Source organism: Sminthopsis crassicaudata, chromosome 4, assembly GCF_048593235.1.
Source record: "Sminthopsis crassicaudata isolate SCR6 chromosome 4, ASM4859323v1, whole genome shotgun sequence".
In the NCBI taxonomy this organism is placed as follows: domain Eukaryota; kingdom Metazoa; phylum Chordata; class Mammalia; order Dasyuromorphia; family Dasyuridae; genus Sminthopsis; species Sminthopsis crassicaudata.
The window spans coordinates 369,515,238-369,534,235 of record NC_133620.1 but is presented as its reverse complement, the minus strand read 5'-3'; the positions used below and the strand labels follow the sequence as shown (position 1 = coordinate 369,534,235).

At 34.5% G+C, this 18,998-nt stretch overlaps 1 protein-coding gene across 1 annotated transcript in view; it reads right to left on the bottom strand.

Moving 5' to 3' along the window:
- Positions 1–684: 684 nt before the first annotated feature.
- The window catches only part of USP32 (ubiquitin specific peptidase 32), a 218,945-nt gene continuing 200,631 nt past the window's right edge, over positions 685–18,998 (bottom strand). Inside the window, 8 exon segments of the mRNA XM_074262000.1 lie at positions 685–2,992; positions 3,338–3,430; positions 3,872–4,296; positions 4,752–5,043; positions 6,138–6,329; positions 15,727–15,847; positions 16,697–16,726; positions 16,728–16,760. Of these exon segments, the coding sequence (XP_074118101.1) occupies positions 2,819–2,992; positions 3,338–3,430; positions 3,872–4,296; positions 4,752–5,043; positions 6,138–6,329; positions 15,727–15,847; positions 16,697–16,726; positions 16,728–16,760 (1,360 nt within the window). The 3' untranslated portion in view covers positions 685–2,818.

The window sequence follows — 18,998 nt, the reverse complement described above, 5'->3', positions numbered from 1 at the left end:
ACAGCACCACCCTGTGGCAGGTTTGGTGCTTACAGAAGTGACAATTGCCACTAGCAATACCTTTGTGTTGGACATGTAAATATGGAATATTTATATGCCTATTTCACATGTGTTTTACATGTATGTTTCATGGAATTCCATTTATAACCTTTTAACAATTAGATATATGTGTTTTTAAAGATATCTCTCAGACTACCCTCTGCCCCCAATTTTAATCTTTTTTAAGCATTTATGGAAATGAGTAAAAACCCCTGCCACAATCCATCTTCTGGAGAATAAGCTCCATGAGGGGAGGGGGTTTAGATTTTACTCTTCTTTGCATCTCCTCTATCACATCCTAAGCATAGTATATAGCAGACAGGCATTTAGAACCTACTTGTTGATGGCATGGAGCTGGCTGAAGGGACATCAACTCTGCTGAGATCAGTTCAGATATTCTATTCAACTGTAATCTGTTTTTCTTCTGACATTTCCCAAGAGGAGAGCAGACCCTTTTGTACTTGCTTCTTGGCATCTTGTTCTACTCCTACTACAGCTCTTTAGGAGTGGCTTACAGGGGGACTTAGCATTGACTCTAAATGCCAGACAGCTATTATAATAGCTTCATAATGGAATATTAACATATGGTCACAGAAGAGAAAGGTCTTAGGTGATTTTCTACTTACACTCCAACAACTATAAAAAAGCTACATAAAAGTGCATCCACAGTATTTAATTTGTTGTAATAATAGTTACAGATAAACAGGTTCACTCCATATACAATTACTGATGCTTTTTTATACAGTTCATATTTCAATACCATCAACACTATTTTATTTACACTGTATTTATGTACATTGACAGCTTTCTAAAGTCAGTGCATTGTCAATAAGTTTTATACAGTAATTTACAAAGTGAATGTAATTAATATTAATAGTTAATTTAATAAATTTTTGCTAATTCATGAATTAATTTAATTAAAAAATAATTACAACCAATATAACAAATACAGATCAAATAACATTAGTAGATTGTGCTACCTGCTTAAATAAAACATTGGTAAGGAAATTATTGAAAAAAAAATTTTTTTTAATTTTTCATGGAGCTTGTCCACATAGGAATAGACAAAATTTCTGTGTAATGAAAGTTCTGAAACAAGAAAGTCTGTATTTTGTTTTATTTCACCAGCCTCCTAAATCTTGCTGTTTACTTATCTAACTTATTAAAACAAAATTTCAACCTGAATTGGTAAGATTATCTTTTGAAATGACACAATTTTCCCAATCCTTATCGGAAAAAAGATTGCAGGCAGATTAAGATAATGTTGTAAAATGCACAAAAGGGAAACTGTATATTAACTAGTCTCAGAAATCAGAACACAAATGTTGATCACATCAATAATTATTCCCCCCCTTTAAGGAAGGGCAATGGAATTTGGTAGTGTTTTGATTAATGACAATCAACATATTAAGATTCAGTCAAACAAGGGAAGGCTGGAAAAAATAAAACATTTGCTTCAATTATATTTAAAAACATCAACACTGGAAAAAATGTTAAAATGCTGTCTCAAATAAATAATGAACATATCTTTCTTCCAGTCCTGAATAATTAAAGAAACAATGAAGACTAAGGGAGCCAAAAATATTATGACTAGTAAATATAAAATTTAAAAAACCCTAAAAATTGACAAATGCCAAAATAGGTACAGCAATTTTTTACTTTATAAAGGAAATAATGGAAATCAATGGAAAATTTATTCTATTCCAAATTCTGAATGATAAAAACATAGTCATCAATTTCATGAGAATTATCTAGAATCTATCAATGTTTCAGTATCGTGTTATTTTAAAATTCATAGCAGGGAACAAAAATACTCTCTAGTTACTTTAGAGCCACCAAATATGAGACTTTTGAACATTAAGCTGTATGAATTAAGTTGTTTTTTAAAGTGCAAAATTAAAATAACATCAATCACAAAACACAACTTAGCTCTTGATGCAACTTTTCTTCCAGGAACCCTCTGTGCAATATGTGCATTTGGAAACAAGATGAAAAATTGCAATCATTCTTTGCAGCCATTTGGAAACAGATCTGTATTGGTATATCCTAAACCAAAGGGCCTCTCTGCCTGGACACATTCCTCAGATGCCTCTCCCTGCAAGCACCCAGCCACTGTCTGAAAGTTACACAACTGAGAGGAAATCCTTTCTGGGCAGATCACTACACATTTCTGCCACCAATGATTCAGTTGTGTTCCAAATACAAAAACAAAACAAAAAAGCAAGATAGACATATAAATAGTGGCAAGATGGCCTAAAAAAAGTGTCCATACCAGTCACATACCACATACACCTTTTCATGATCTTGCTTTCTACATCTTGCCAATATAATGGAATAAAACTTCAGGAAAAAGGAGGTAGCAAATCATGTCGTCTCCAGACAACACTACAATTTTTATTTTTATTTTTTTGTTTTATTCTTATTCTAAGGAGACCTTTTGTATTTTGTTAGGATAACCAGTAAGTAGATTCTACACTACAAACTAGCTCGCTCTTGGTCCTATTTGGCTGGCATGCCAAACCATTCTGTTTACTAGACAATGGCAGCCTCTGTCACTCCCCATCAGAGAACCTGTGAGAGCTTGTAGTGAGATATTCCCAAACAAAAACAGTCTTATTATGTTAACAGCTATTTAATTAGGCTTTTCATTTTGTGCTTCAGGGTCACAGGATAAAATAACTATATTTAGCTTGCTTGCTTCAGTGATGTTTTTGACAAATGTCAACTGCTGAGAGTTGTTTTCCCAATGCCCCCTTGCCTGACAGGAAGAACCATGGGTTTACTGTAACACACAGTACTTTTTGTAATCAGACTCAAAGTCTTCATCCATACTGCTTGTGTCTGCCATCTTTTTGCCATCGATCTTTGGCAGAAATTGTGCATAGTCCATCCCCTGCTGCTCATAGAAAAGAATGTAGGCAGAGTCAGTATCAATTTCATCTGGGTGGAGTTCCTGAAAAGGAAATAGATATAGTCAATAAAAACCCTGAAACCAAACCTGAGACTTGGATTTTCTGGGGAAGAAAGCTTGTTTTCTTTTAATCTCATAACACTTTAGCTAGATTATTTGCTTTTAAAACGAGTATTTAATTTCTAAGAAGACCATGCAATTATTTAGAAAATATTCTGACTATACATAAATGTAAAATTTAATCTCTGAAATAACTCTTCATAGTTAAAACAGGCATATGTATTTTAATAGAAAAAGCTATTTTTTAAAAAAATCAAAAAAATTCATCATTTTGAGTGTTCTCTGCCTCATATTTCTGACTTCCCACCAAAAATCTGAGACAGTTACCTTGCAGCTGCTGTCATTGTAGCAGTACCACTTGTTGTTTGGGTTTTTGGCATAAGTGACATAATGGCCCCCACCCATAATTCCTGAATGGCACTGAAAAAAATAAAGAGAAAAGTGAAAGCATGTTAGAAAGTTACTGTAGCTGAAGTTAAAATTTCTCACCATTAGGTTGTGAAATAATGGTCTAGAATCAGTAGATGTTAAACTGCTTGGTCAATAGACTTTCAGTAGGGAAAGACTTTCTGGGGACCCTCTGTTATAGCTATTTGCCATTATTAATCCTTTCATCCCTCTATATTCCCAGCAAATATTATAAAACATTTTGTCTGGGTAAGCATCTATCAATTTGGGATAGAGTGGTAGAGTTGATTTTTTACTTTATATTGTGGATTAAAATCTATGTGGTGAAGTATATGAAGAACAAGACAAAACAGAAAACCTTACAATTCTGAGTTACTTGAATTTTGGAGCTCTCTTTGAGAATTGCCTAACTAGAATGACCCAATCAGGGACCCAATTTCATGGCCCACTTACTGAAATTGCATATAAGTTGTAAATAGGTTTAATACAGACATCTTCTCTTTGGTCATCCATGCTGTCTTCCTCACTGTGGTTTTCCATATGACCATTGCTGCAGCCATTATTATAGGCATCATGCTCATAAAGGAATCCGTTGGCCAAAGTGGCCTCATGATCCTGAAGAGTGAATAATTCAGGTTGACTGCCACCTAGCACATGTCCTCTACTCATGGCCTCTGCCAGCTCAAAAGTTTGGTCAGTGCCATTCTCTCTACTGGCATCCAAGTTCTCTTTGCTACTTGAGAGTTTGTTTTTGCTGCCAATTTGGGGCAGCCGGAGCCGCCCTTTGCTCCTTCCTAAAGTCCGTGGGCTGCTGTTGGGGCTGTTATTTTTGCTTGAGGGACAACTGGTCCCATTTTTTCTTGCTAAAGATGGAGAACCTGTAAAAGAGGAAACATTTACAATAATTAATCTACCACAATTAATTCAAGAGCCAATTCACATTTCTATTTTAAAAGAGGATGATGAAAATACTCAAATTTGCTGAAGAAATTATTGCAATTCTTTCACTACCATGTTCCTCCAAATTGAGTTAGATTTATAGAACTATATTTCTACCCTAGATTTATAGAAGGGTAGAAAAATCTTAAGACATAACGGTCCAAATATCCAAAATGTTCTACATAAGCATGGGAAAGTGAAATTATTTCAGTCTCAATGTAATGTAATAAAACACAAGTCTACACACACCTCTTCCTTGCAATACATTAGACCAAATTCAGGGCAAATATTAAAAGAAAAGCTTACTGATTCCACGAATCCCACCAAAGTCCACTGAATGTCATGGTAAGGTGACTCAAGGAGATTTTGTTATCTCTGTCACAAATCTCCCTACCTTTTGTGTTACTGATGATGTTCCCACTGAGTGAGGATGGACTCTTGCTCAGCATATCCCCCTCCCCAGTGGTCCATGTATTCTGGGGATCCACTTTCTTCACTTCTCCCTGAAGAATCCGGGGCTCAGAGAGGTCTTCACCTTGGGGTGTGAGTAGTTTTCGTTGGCACAGAGCTGGATCTCTCGGCACAAGAAAAGCACTGGGGTCAAAACTCTCACGAGGAAATTTAACAATTTTCTGTGATTTTATCCATCGGCCATTCACAAATTGAAATCGCTTTAGGTGAATTATCTGGAGGAAAAACAGCAGAAAGCATCTATATCTAAGGGCTGTGACCAAGGTACTTTTCTAAAAACAAAGTTAACAATTTGGAAATTTTGGAAATAACAATTGCTCTTTAAGTATCATAAAACATTAACTACAGTTTTCATTCGAAACTTAACTTTACTATTCATACTTATAGTACTATACTTTTTATGGTATATTCACAAGTTATTTTCCACTTAACAAAACAAATTTTTTTCCCCTGAGGCTGGGGTTAAGTGACTTGCCCAGGGTCCCACAGCTAGGAAGTGTTAAGTGTCTGAGACCACATTTTAACTCGGGTCCTCCTGAATTCAGGGCTGGTGCTCTATCCACTGCGCCACCTAGCTGCCCCAAGACCAATTTTTTTTTAAAAAATATGCACTACTAGATTTACCTAAGAATGCTTAAAAAAATCCCAACTTCCTTGTATATTAAGAACTGTCATGACTATATTCTTTAAAGATGTGGAAGTTTGGTCTCATAATACCTGTTATTCCATTGCTCAATTTTAAATGCTATTGCTAAGATGAAAAACAGAACCACTTATACATCTTTTCATGATCCTAGGTCCTACACCAAGGGTTTGAAAACATAATTCATAGGGTCAGTCACAAAATTCCTTATGTAAGCCTGTATAGATTGGTTCTTCCTGTGGAAGAAAAAAGCCCCCTAGAACATCCCTGAAGTGCATTTTTGTTTTGGGAATTGAAAAAACAAGTTTCAAACTGTAAGTGCAAAATACAATTTTGATAACAGAAGAAAGAAATAGGAGATGTGAAGATTTTCTTTTATTCCTCTGTAAATAAAGTCAAGGAACTTGGTTTCAAAAAATGCACTCTTTCATTTGCAGAAATATTGTTTGGATTATAAGTTTCTTAAGAGCAGAGACTATGCTTTACCTAGCTTTACATTATCCACAATAACTTGCACAATACTTTTTAATCTAAGAAGATTCAAGCAGATATTTGCTGAATGAATAAATGAATAAGTACTACTTCAGTAAGCATTCTTTTCAAGTTGAGTGAAAATGGTCACCAGATTTGCTCATTGCTTATGTTGTACTTAGACCAAGGACATACAAGAATTGGGGGGAGTCTCCAAAGATCCAACTTTTTGGTAGCCAAGCAGTGGGTTTTGCACTTAGAACAGTAATACATCTCATTCTCTCCCAACTCCTCTTCATTGGTGAAGGCACACAGACAGTTGTCCAGGTTGATGGGCTCTGCCTGTGCTCTCCGGCTCTGCTCCACACTCTCATGTTCTTCCACAATCTAGATGGAAATAGGTCATTAAAAGATTGGGTCAGTCTGTTTGTGTGTAGAATGTCAGTGCCCACTTACAATCATGATCATAGGTACAAAACTGAGTGTACTCTTTGACCCAGTGATCCCATTCACTAGAGCATCCTAATTTTTCAGCATTGAAAGTTGCAAAACCTTTTGTTCCAACTTTTCTCCTCCTTCCCCTTACCCCCTCCCCCAGATGGCAGGTTGACCAATACATGTTAAATATGTTAAAGCATATAAATTAAATACAATATATGTATACATGTCCATACAGTTATTTTGCTGTACAAAAAGAATCAGACTTTGAAATAGTGTACAAAGGATAGATATTTACTGATAGAGAAGGAAAAGACAAACATATTATTTATTCTTTCCCTATATGTGGTTGTCACTTGATGAACCAAGCATCATCTAAATTAAAAAACAAGTGAAGTTCCAGAAGAAAAATAATAATACTTCTACCAAATAACTATAAAGATTCTTGTGATCCCCAAGGGCTGAGCCCAAAGTCCTGTAGAAAATGACTTTTTTTTTTTAAGAAAGTTCACATACATGTGGCATGTTACCATCTTATTTTATAACTGCTATCTGTGGTGTTTTTTTTTTTTTTTTAAGATTACATTCTTAGTTGCTTTATTCACAAAGACCCATATTTTCTTTGTCTTTGATGAGAATTTTCTGTAAATATGAAGCCCAAATACTGGCCTTCTGTCCTTATTTACAAAATTTAGACAGTTTTGGATGGAATGTATTCTTATTTTTTAAAAAATAGTTTTTATTTACTAGATATATGCCTGAGTAATTTTATAACATTGACAATTGCCAAACCTTTTGTTCTAATTTTCTCCCCTTTCTTCCCCCGCCAGATGGCAGGTTGACCAATACATGTTAAATATATTAAAATATAAATTAAATATAATATATGTGAATATATTCTTCTTTTAAGACTCTTACTTAAAGTCAAAGGATACTTGAATTACAGGAAATGGTCCCCTTTATGAAATAATTTATCAAAAAGAAGGGGAATTTTGAAAGAAAAAATTTTAAGAAAAATTTGATGATATGGATATAGATTTTAACAGCTATTACTTCTTTTATGAACATCAAAGGCTTTCAGCATATTCTGAAATGTTCATTCATCAGAAAAAACTAAAATTAAAAAAAAAAAAAAACAAAACTACTACCAACTAAAAATTCCCAGTTAATGTCTGAGGAAAGCATAAATAATGGAAATTCTTACATATCTTTGTTGATGTAAGGGGAGCTATTTTCTTCTTTTAAAAATGAGTATCAGATATAGTTTGCTTTCTCCCATTCCAATAGGTGTATGTGTATAGATAGATAAATAGACAGATCTATGATCTCTATCTACAGGTATATAGATATAGATATACAGAGCTTCAATAGGAACTTTAAAATACAAACAAAACAATTCAAGAGAAATCTTAAAACTTTGAAAAGCAAACAAAAGAATTCAAGATAAAATTCAAAACATAAATTATGAGCATTTGGAAATCGCTGAATGATGTAGTGCTAACATAATCTTCAGAATTTTAATATCTTTGAAGGATATTAAGAAAGTTAAAAAGGCATGTGTTTGTTTTGATTTAAGTTTTTTAAGAAGAGAAAAGGAGTGGTGATAGAGTGATACAAGGAATATACAAATATAGAAAGAAAAAAATGAGAAGCAGCATATATATACATGTTGGAAGTGGTAAATGGAGCAGGCATCAGATGAATCTTTTTATTTATTTATATCACATTTATCAAGCCTAGCCTTTATGGTTTATGCTAAACTCAAGAAGAATATTGATTTTCCTATTTTTATTTTTTATAATCTGTTTAATATGCACTCTGTACCTATACAGATAGCTGTCTGAAGCATGGAATACCTAATTTAGAGTCTTATCCTGATATAAACTGGCTGTGATCCTGAGCAAGCATTTAGCCTTTCAGTGTTCTACACAACTCAATTAACAATAAAGGTTTCACAGAACATGCTGATTTGCATTGATATAAAAAGTTCCCTCCCTTGGGAATTCCCTATGCTAAGGAAATCATGGATCCAGTCACTATCCCAAACCTATACAGTTAGATGGAGATGGGGAAGAAAGAAGATTGGAAAAACATGCATTTATTTATCTGGAAATGCCTACATGATAGGCACATGCCCTAACACTGGATCTTCCACTGTTAAGTGAATAACTTAATTTGCTTTATAATTTGTTGAAGAAATCTATGATATAAAAGGCTAAGAATATCCACTTTATATTAAAAGTAAAGAATGAAACAAGTTTATGATATAAAGTTGAGGATAACCACAAATATTAGGATTAGAATGGATGTTAAAGTTCAATCACCTCATTTCACTTATGAAAAGACATTAAAAAAAAAAAAAAATTAGATCCTTTCCCTATGGTCATAGAATGAGTTAGTAATAGCTATCCTGGCCTTCTGAGTCATTCTTTCAGACAAATTACTATATGTCACAGTCCTTTGGAGTAAGTAATCTCCTTTCTGTCTCATACTCCAAAGAAACAAGAGGGGATGCTTTTCTTAATACACATATTATATATAATTTTTTGCTTTTCTTTTAATATATTTTTAAAAAATTCTTAAGTTCACTACCTTCAAGAACAAATGATTATTTCCATATGTATGTATGCCATTTGTCTGTTTGATTTTTAAAAAATATGTGTGGAGACACATACATATACATATATGTAAAAATCTCACATATTACTTTCAAAACTGTCCTGCTTGGATGCTCTCAGAAAAACCTGGAAAGACTTACATGAACTAATGCAAAGTGAAATGAACAGAACCAGAATACCATATTCAGTAACAGCAATACTATATGATGATCAATTGTCAATGACCTAGTTATTCTCAGCAATACAACGACCCAAGACAATTCTGAAGGACATACCAGTTTGTTTAGTCATTCCCCAATCAATGGGTACCATATTCATTTCTTTGTTCCCTTTTAATTCTCTGTTACTCCAATTTCCTTCTTCATATTATCCTGCCTATTACAAACAACAGTATTCTCATCCTCCACCCTTTATTTTCCTGTTGAGTTTGATCTATTTCTTACCAAACTCTATGTATGTGTTTTCAATCACTTGAGATTTTTTTTTTGGAAGGGAGATGAGGCAATTAGGGTTAAGTGACTTGGCCAGGGTCACACAGCTAATAAATGTTAAGTGTCAAGGCCAAATTTCCTGATTTTAGGGCAGATGCTCTTTCTAATTTGCCATCTAGCTGGCCCTAAACCATTTGTTTAATAAGAATAAAGAAGTTCATCTGATGCCTGCTCCATTTACCCCTTCCAATATATTTATATGTTTCTTCTAATTTTCTTCTTTCTATATTTGTATATTCCTTGTATCACTTCACCACCACCTCTTTTCCCTTCTTAAAAAATTCAAATTTAAACAAACACATGTCCTTTTAACTTTCTTAATATCCTTTGAAGACATTAAAATTCTGAAGGTTACGTTAGCACAGCTACTTCCAACTGCTCATAATTTACGTTTGAGATTTCTCTTGAATTCTTTTGTTTGCATTTTAAAGTTCCTATTGAAGCTCTTTTTATTAGCAATGTTTGAAAGTCCTCTATGCCATTTAAAATCCATTCCCTCCCTCTTCCCGCAGCAGTAATATTAAATTTTGAAGTGTAAATTAATTTTAGTTGTAAAATTCTAATAGAATGGGGTAAATTATCTTACTGAAAAGAAGTACAAAAGTACTTTTATAAGGGAAGAAAAGATGGGGGCTGGGGAGGTGGGCAGTGCTGGAACCTCAGTGTTAATTGGAATTGACTCAAAAAGGAAGTAACATACATAATTCAGCTTGGTATACAAATCTATCTTATACTAGAGGGAAGTAAAGGGGAGAACTGATAGAAGGGAGGGCATATTTGGAGAGGCAAGGGGGAGAGAAAAAGAAAAGGAGAAGAAGGGAGGGTGAGATAAAAGAGGCAAAGAGAGAAAAGGAGAATAAATGAGAAAATAGGATGGAAAGAAATACACAGTTAGTAATCACAACTTTGAATGTGAATAGGATGAACTCACCCATAAATGAATTTAGATAGCAAAGTAGATTAAGAACTAGAATTCTACAATACGTTGTTTACAAGAAAAACACTTGAAGCAGAGACACAAACAAAGAGTAAATGTAAGGGGGCTAGAAAAAACACAATTATGCATCAATTGAAGTAAAAAAAAAGCAGGGGTAGACAAAGCAAAGGCAAAAAGTAGATCTAATTAAAAGAGATAAGGGAAAATATATCTTGCTAAAAGGCATCACAGACAATGAAGTAAGACATTTATGCACCAAATGGTATAATATCCAAATTCTTAAAGGTTGTAAGCCTCTATCTTTTGCCTTTTAGAATGCTTTGTACCAAGCTTTCCCCTCATTTTTAGATGATACCAGGCTTCTATGAGCCTGACTGCATAGTTTGGTCCTGATTAATATGAACAATTTATCCTTTGAACTAACTGAATTATTTGAAGTTATAATTATATGTAAAACAAGTCAAAGAACTAGTATGATCAATGTAGCTTCTTGAAGTGTAAGGATTTTGAGAATGATAAATAAGTGCTGGTTTTTATTAAAATCCCCTTCAGGATTATTTCCTTAATAAAAGTGTTAAGCAGTTCTTGGACACAATCTACCCCTTTATCCCCACCGAATAAGCCTGTTTTAACCATATTAAAAATGTGTTGATCAATATATTAATCTTTTTATCTATTATTTTCTTTAAAACATTAGAATATTTACCTTTTGTGATCTATCTCTATTGGCGATCTCTGTGATAATTATAATATTATGCAAATGAATTTGATTTTTAAAGTGATGATTCTTGTAGTAAAAGGTTGGTTTTTTTTGCTGAGGCAATTGGGATTAAGTGACTTGCCCAGGGTAAAAGTTTTTTTTTAAAATACACTTTGTTTTCATTGTCTTTCACTGCCTCAAATAAACTTGAACTATTGCTGAGTGAGTGCTCTAGGAGCACTCTTTTTGTTTACAATCCTCAGTCTATACAGCTAAAAAAATGCTCCATTTCTATTACTTGTAAAAGTTCAGTTTCTGATAATTGTCTGCAAATCACAAAAAATTGATGCAACTTTGTCTTTGATTTCATCTGAATGTTTTACATTGTAGATTCAGGCATTCCAACATCTCATCATTTACTATGATTCCTTTCATGACATCCAATTATTACAAATTTTTGTTCCAATGAAATTACAAGTTTCTTTTTTGTTCTGGCAATATTTCCTTAATAATCCTCTGCTAAGGGTTCATTTAAAAGAAAAAAGTTACAACCACTACTGGTAATATAGTATGCCATAGCACATCATATCTAAATATGACAATAAGAAAATGCTGAGGGGCAGCTGGATGGTACAGTGGATAGAGCACCAGCCCTCAAATCAGGAGATCCTGAGTTCAAATCTATCCTCAGACACTAACACTTCCTAGCTATGTAAGTCACAACCCCAACTGCCTCAGCAAAAAAAAAAAAAAAAAAAAAAAAAAGCTGACTGATGAGATATCAGCATATTAAAACCCTTGACCAGTTCAAAATGTATTATATTAATTGAAAATTTTGCTTCAATTAAATGTGACCAAATATAATTTTATAATTTTCTTCAAATTGAATTTTGCATCATTAGAGGCTGAATTAATCATGTTGACTTAATTGTAGTTTCTTGGTACCTGAAATCCTTTCTGGATATTTGTGACATGAAAATTTTTTGGATATGATATTCTTGGAACTTTTCCTCTTAGAGTTTCTTCCAGGAAGTGATTGATGGATTTCTTTTGTTGTCATTTTGCCCTTTGGTTCTAATAGATCTGAGCAGTTTCCAGTTATGATTTCTTGAAAGATTAGTACACAGGCTATTTCCTTAAAATTTCAATTTTTAAGATGTTCAAGAATTCTTTCTCTAATTACATTTTTTCAGTTAATTTTTTTCCTCTTACATATAACCCAAATGAAAGAAAAGAAAAACAAAACTCTTACAACAAATATGTACAATCAAGCAAGAATCCAATGACTTTTAAATTCTTTCTCCTTGATATTTTAATAAGGGTCAGTTATTTCTAATTCCAGATAGCTTTAATTTTCTTCTATTTTTCAATATTTTGATTTGTGCTAATATTTACTTCAGTCACTGATTTGTTTGCACTCTTCTAATTCTCAAGGAGTCCATTACTTGGATAAAGTTTACCAGGTTCTGTTATAAGCTATATAGCTGCCTTCCAATTCTATTTACTCATTCATTCATTCATTTAATCTTTTGCTTCATTTTTTCTAAATATTCATGTAGTTCTTTTTGAAAATCTATTCTCCTTTTCCTTCTCCCTCCCCGTCCCCCTGTTCCCCCAACCTGAATCTTTGCTTGTTATTGTTATAGCAGTAGCATCTCCTTTTGTTTGAGATTTTGGAGCATTTCTGGATTTACAATTTTTTAGAATGTCTTCAGTTCCTGAACTGGGGATTTGTGTAAGGGCCAAGTTCTGTTTCCAGCCATGCTTTTAGTTGGAGTGATCAGCACTTTTATCACTTGGTTTCCTGTTCTGATCTTTGTGCCTCCTAGGGTTAGGCTCCATATGGATTTTTTGCATGCTTCAGGGCATTCTGGCCAGAGGGCTAGGGATCATGGAGCTCAGGACTAACCTTGTTTGAACAGTGCTGCTCCAGTGGTTTCAAAGTTTCTAGTTATGAGTTTTGAACTACTCTGAGGTTTTCCCTAAGAAGCTTCCATTCCTGCTGAAGAAGGGACCCCAGAAATCTGAAAATCCTTGAAGGAGAAAATCTCCTTCAACTCTGCCTCAGTGAGGGGACTCTACTCCAGAAGCACAAACAGTTTCATCTTTGTTATCTGGGTGGGATCAGCTCAGTCCTGAAACCCTTTCAATTCAATTCAAATTCTAGCCCTAGCTGAAACCCAGGGAGGAGCCAACTTGGGACTCCACCCACGAGCCCCCTTCAGTTTGTAGCCAAAGCCCCCTTTAATAAAAGAGCCAACTAAAACCATTTCTTTGCAGAGGTTCCAAACATGCCAGCCATACCATGCTTGGCACCCCAAGGAGCTTCTGCCCACTGGAATACTCTTTTCCAGTGTCCTCTTCTCTTTACCCTCACCTACTTCCTTAACCAGACTTTAACCTTAATTCCAATTCCCATAATAAACCTCTTTTATCAATCTAGGTTTTTGGGTCTGTAAATTCCTATTTTGGGTCTATAAAAACCTACGCTTGCACCGAATCCCAAGGGGTTGTAGGGAAGACAAACCCCTCCATTTGATTCCCTGAACCCGGAACCAGCCACTAGACCTCATTTAACTCCCTGACCACCAGAAACCCTAATTTCATTTAGGTTCCCCAAATCTAAACCTCATCACTGCTACCTCAGAGAAGACTTGTCTTGAAGGCTACTAGAAGTTCTGATCCTATGTGGAGGCTTGTATTTTTCAGGATGTGTGTGGTTGAGGTGCAAGCAATTTGTTGAAGGTCCCTCTCTTCTTATCGGCTTCTGGCTGACTTTTTGTACAGCTCTTGGACTGAAGAATTTCCTGTAATTTTTCATTATTTTTCTAAGTCACCATTTTCAGATGCAATTCATCAGAATGGGGAAGAAGCGCTATAACTCTCAGCTATGTTTTAATAAAGTGAGTCAAGTTTAGAACAGGAAGGAAGGAATCTTATTTTTTCAAATCAGGCTTTGAAGTCATTGCAGTAAGTGTTAAGAGTTTGATCCCTGTAACTGTTGACAACCTAAATCTTCTGAGATGTTATACAGCCAAGAAACTAAATCACCAGAAGTAGATGAACACTACCTGTCCAAATATCCACATTTCTTCTAGCTAGTTCCCTAGGTATTCAATAATGTTAAGAACAATAGCCTTTCAACAAGATGGACTACTACACTACCAGGTTGGTTCAAAGCTGATAGAACTTTTTAATTCTCAGTAACATAAAATGGACTTAAATAAAACATGATTAACCACCTTCCACAAAAGCTTGACCTACTAACCAAACTTACTGAATAGGAGAGAAACAGTTAATGAAAACACCTTTCAAACATGAACATAGACACAATCACTTTACACAGGGAAAAAAAAAAAAAAAAAAAAAAAAAAAAAAGAGGTAACAGTTCCACTGGATCACATAGGGAGTATTGTATTCACTTATGGCTACTATGGCTTAAAAAGGACATTGATAAGCCAGAAATTGTCAAAAGGTGGGTAACCAGTATGGTGAAAGGTGTTGGGTGTATGTTATAATGATGGGGGTTGAGATCCCTTTAAGATTCCTTTCTGATTCCCCAACCCCCATGGCTGACCTTTGATTCACAAATCCTGGTCAAAAAGCACCCTTTTGAATTCCACTGATATCTGGGCCTAGCTCCCACAGGTTCCTGGCGGGCTAAGGAAGAAACTGTTTGTGGGGGTTGGGGAAACCTGAACAGATAGTGGGGACTGGGAAGACCCAAGCCAGCTCAGATCTTAAAGGGATCTCAACCCCCATCAGTACTAGGCATGTTTAGCCTAAAGAAGACTAATTATACTGTAAATCAAAGATGCCAATTATAGCTTGTATACAAATGAATTAAGTGGCTTTTAATTATCAAAAACTGCAGCTTCATGCTGGCTCTTAACCAACAGGCAAAAGGTATTTGCAACCCCAAGTTTTGATTCTGGAATTTCTTTTTATTATAATCCATAATTTTAACGGGCAATTATAACTTTTAAAGTAACTATAGTAGATGTTAGAAAACCTCAGATGACACAAAGAATCATTTGTAGAGGGCTGAACCTCTGAATCAGAAAAGAGAGCACTAAAGTTATCTATTCAATGTGAGACAATGGCTTTATTAGCATATATTTGGATGATAGCTCTCCTCATCTTTGGTGCTTGCTGAATGTTTCTTAGTAAGATAATTGTAGACAAGGATTGGAGGGGGAGGGAGAGAAGTCAGAGACACTTGGCCAGCAGGAAGAGGAGGAGAGAGGCTAGAGACTCTGGACTCCAGAATCCAGGAGACATTTTTGGCAAAAGGTGTGGCAGCTTGCCTGCCTCCTTCACTTCTCCCCATAAAGACCAAGGACTTTGATTTATCCTGACTCTGGCTGACTCTGAGGCCCTCCGGGGAGCTAGGCTGAACTTTACAATAATGGACTCTCTTTCTTGTCCTAAGATATTCCCACAAAAGAATGGCACAATGTAGAAAGAAAAGAGGTATAATCTCAAAGTTAATAAAAATGCTTTTAAGAATTAGGACCTTAATATAAAGAAAAGAAAAGAAAAAAAGAAAAGAATTAGGACCTTATAAAGTATTAAGAAGACTCTAGTACTTTGTTCTTACCCGTTCCTGTGATGTTTGGTAGCGAAGGTGAAGAGCTGTTGGGTCCCAATCCACAGCAATATATGCATTTCCAATGAAAGCTCTGTCTTCAGCACAATCAATTTTACAGCCTCGGCAAAATCTAAAGATAAATTAAAACTTAATGAAAAAAGAATTGCAAAGAAACAGTTTTCAGCTTTTAAAGGTTTGTCTTCTGTCTCTATACTTTTTTTCCTTTGTAATTTGTTAACAGTAGTCTCAACAGACTGTTGAAAATTATAAAATAATTTTACATTGGACTACCAAAATATGTAGCAATCATTTGGTAAGCCAAATAAAAACATGAAATCTAAGAAAAGTAAATGGGAGCACAGCTAAATTGGAATACTGAAACTAAACAACCTTGAAGCAAACTTGACATTCTGCTACTTAATTCTGTGAAACAGGAGGATTTACTTAGTATAAGCAATACTGTTTTATAAACATGGAAATAGATATGTCAAGCAGTGTACCTAATATAGTTAAAAACAGAGCCAGAGGCTAAATTATAGTCTGTTTCCTAGAATATCTGGAATTGCTAAATCTATATTTATATAACAAGATGATATCTACATAACAAGGTAATTTTCTTGTCTACAAGTTTAATTTTTGGATTTTTCTTTGACTAAGCATCATTACATCCTACCAACATAAGATGTAAAATGAATGTGTCTAAGTAGCAATATTATTTGCTAAATTAACATAAACTTGAGAATCAAAAGTGAAATGGGCTGAACAAGGTCCTCACAAATATTAACTTGTCACAAAAGCAATCTGTCCCTGCCCAAGATGTCAGCACAGCTTTTAAGGATGAGTTGATGAGTGGTCCTTAAGTTTAATTCAAGCTTCTCAATTCTTATCATTACCTTTGAAGCCTTAAAATCTATTAAAAAGTGACCCGCCATGGCCATTCTGCATTTCCTATCATTGGATAGTAGGAGGGACAATTTACCTGTACCATGGACACCAAGCACAGGAGTTGGGTGAATGGATACTGATATCCCATGCTGTCATCACTAAAACAGAACACACATACACACACAACATAAGAACTATTCTGATTTTCTGCACAACTCCTATCTTCCCTTAAACTAAGACTTAGAAAAAGCAAGAAGGCTCTTTTAACCCTATTAAAGTAGTAGGGTGTGGCATTCAAGCTCTTTCAATGAAGCTCAATCCAACTTAACAATTACTTAAAGCCCTAGGAACTGTAATATACTTCTAGTAATATTTGATAGACTATAATGTTTGTTTTGTAAGTTAGCTTAGCAGGCCAGCTACATTAGGCTGTAACAATTTATGTCCAAGACAGTCTAGGCAAATATTATAAAATGAATTAATCACCCAGTCCTATAGCAATCATTCTATCAAGACAGATTAAATTCACATTAAAACAAAGTTGTTAAACCCTTTCTGGACAAGGGTTATTTTCTACATTGTAGAAAAATGGGAAATTCAGTTTTTTTTAAGATTCTTGTTAACTCTACATTCAGAAGTCATTCTGTTATAAATAGCAAGGAAAGTGTTCACTCATTGTTAGTGTGTATTCCTCTTAAATTTTTGTAGGCATATGTCACAGTTATATTTAGAGTGGAGTTAATTCTAGTGTAATTTTGGAGCAAACAAGGTGACTTGCAATGTTAACTGGTTTGTCCTTTGCCTACTTTTACTGATACACAATAGCCCCCTTTTCTGTGATGAGCATGGAGTCCTGCTAAAATTGGACAACCTTGAGCACTAGGCCTGGTGTATTTCATAGCTCCATAATAAAAGTTGCTGAAGGCTGTGTAAAGACAAAATCATGTATGGCACTCTGACCAAAACATGATATTGAGGCTGAATAGAACTAAATTCCAGTCCTTGTTCTGATTCTACATCCTATGAGACCACAAAGAAATCACAAAACCGCCACAAGGAGATCAGAAATTTTCTTTCTTTCTTTCTTTTCTTTTTTTTTTTTTTTTTTTTTGAGGCTGGGGTTAAGTGACTTGCCCAGGGTCACACAGCTAGGAAGTGTTAAGTGTCTGAGACCAGATTTGAACTTGGGTCCTCCTGAATTCAGGGCTGGTGCTCTATCTACTGCGCCACCTAGCTGCCCCTGAGATCAGAAATTTTCATCTCTAATAATAATACAGCTGCCATTCTAATTTTTAAGGCAATCTTTAAAAAAAAAAAAAAAAAAAAAAAAAAAAGGTGATGGAAAAGTTATACTACACCATCAGTTCCACTAACTTATTTACTTTCTCCATCATGTAGGAAGTTAGACAGATAAATATCAAAACACTAAATTTTTACTTTTGCTTGCCTATTTAATCATCTGATAAAGGCATATTTATAGCAGCAAATTTTACACCACAGCAAAGAAAAGACCATAACTAGGTCTGGTCATGGTAACTGGTTATCAAAACCCTATAGCAGAGAGAAATGAGAAGAGAGCCAATAGGAAACAATTGGGTTTTAAAGCAATTTTAAAAGAAATCTAATTTATTCCAAGGTGTTAGTTCTCTTTGAAGAGTCATTAAATTTCCTTGAAAGATATTCCAAGCAGGTACAGATCAGTCAAAATGTCAAGGGGCCAACTAAATTGAATTTCTTTGTTCAGATAAATCAGTCTCTTTTTAAGTTATTTCCTTATTTAATGGAGGCAGCAACATTGGCAATTAGGAGGTATGCTGATTTCTAGTTTACTTTTTTTTTTTTTTGCCATTATCCCATTTTTCTTTCTTAATCTATATATCAAATAAATATTAAATGTTTCCCCCTCCAGATATCTCTTATATTGATAGATATAATTTTGGATATGCCTATTTTCTTCTTTAAGAACTTTAATTAGTGAACCCTTCCCTAACCGATCTTGGCCATTATAATCTTTTATACCTCAAATTATAGAAGCTATTAAAGAACCAGTAGTAGTTTTAATCTGAAGACTTTATCAACATAAAGTTAATTTAGAGTTGGAAGAGACCTTAGAAACCATCTAGGTTAAGAGTTTTTAACCTAGTTTCTGTTTTCTGATGTTATGTAACTCTTTGGCAGTCTATGAACCCCTTCTGAGAATAATGTTTTTAAATGCATATATAATTCTTTTTTTTTTCTTTTCAAAACAAAGACATTTACTTAAATAAAACATTACTATCCCCCAAAAAGCCTGGAATATGGTCTCCCCCAACTATACCATTAATGGGGAGAGTGAGCAATTACATAGGTCACACATGAGATAAACAAGCAGGGGATGATCAATTCATACATGGGAC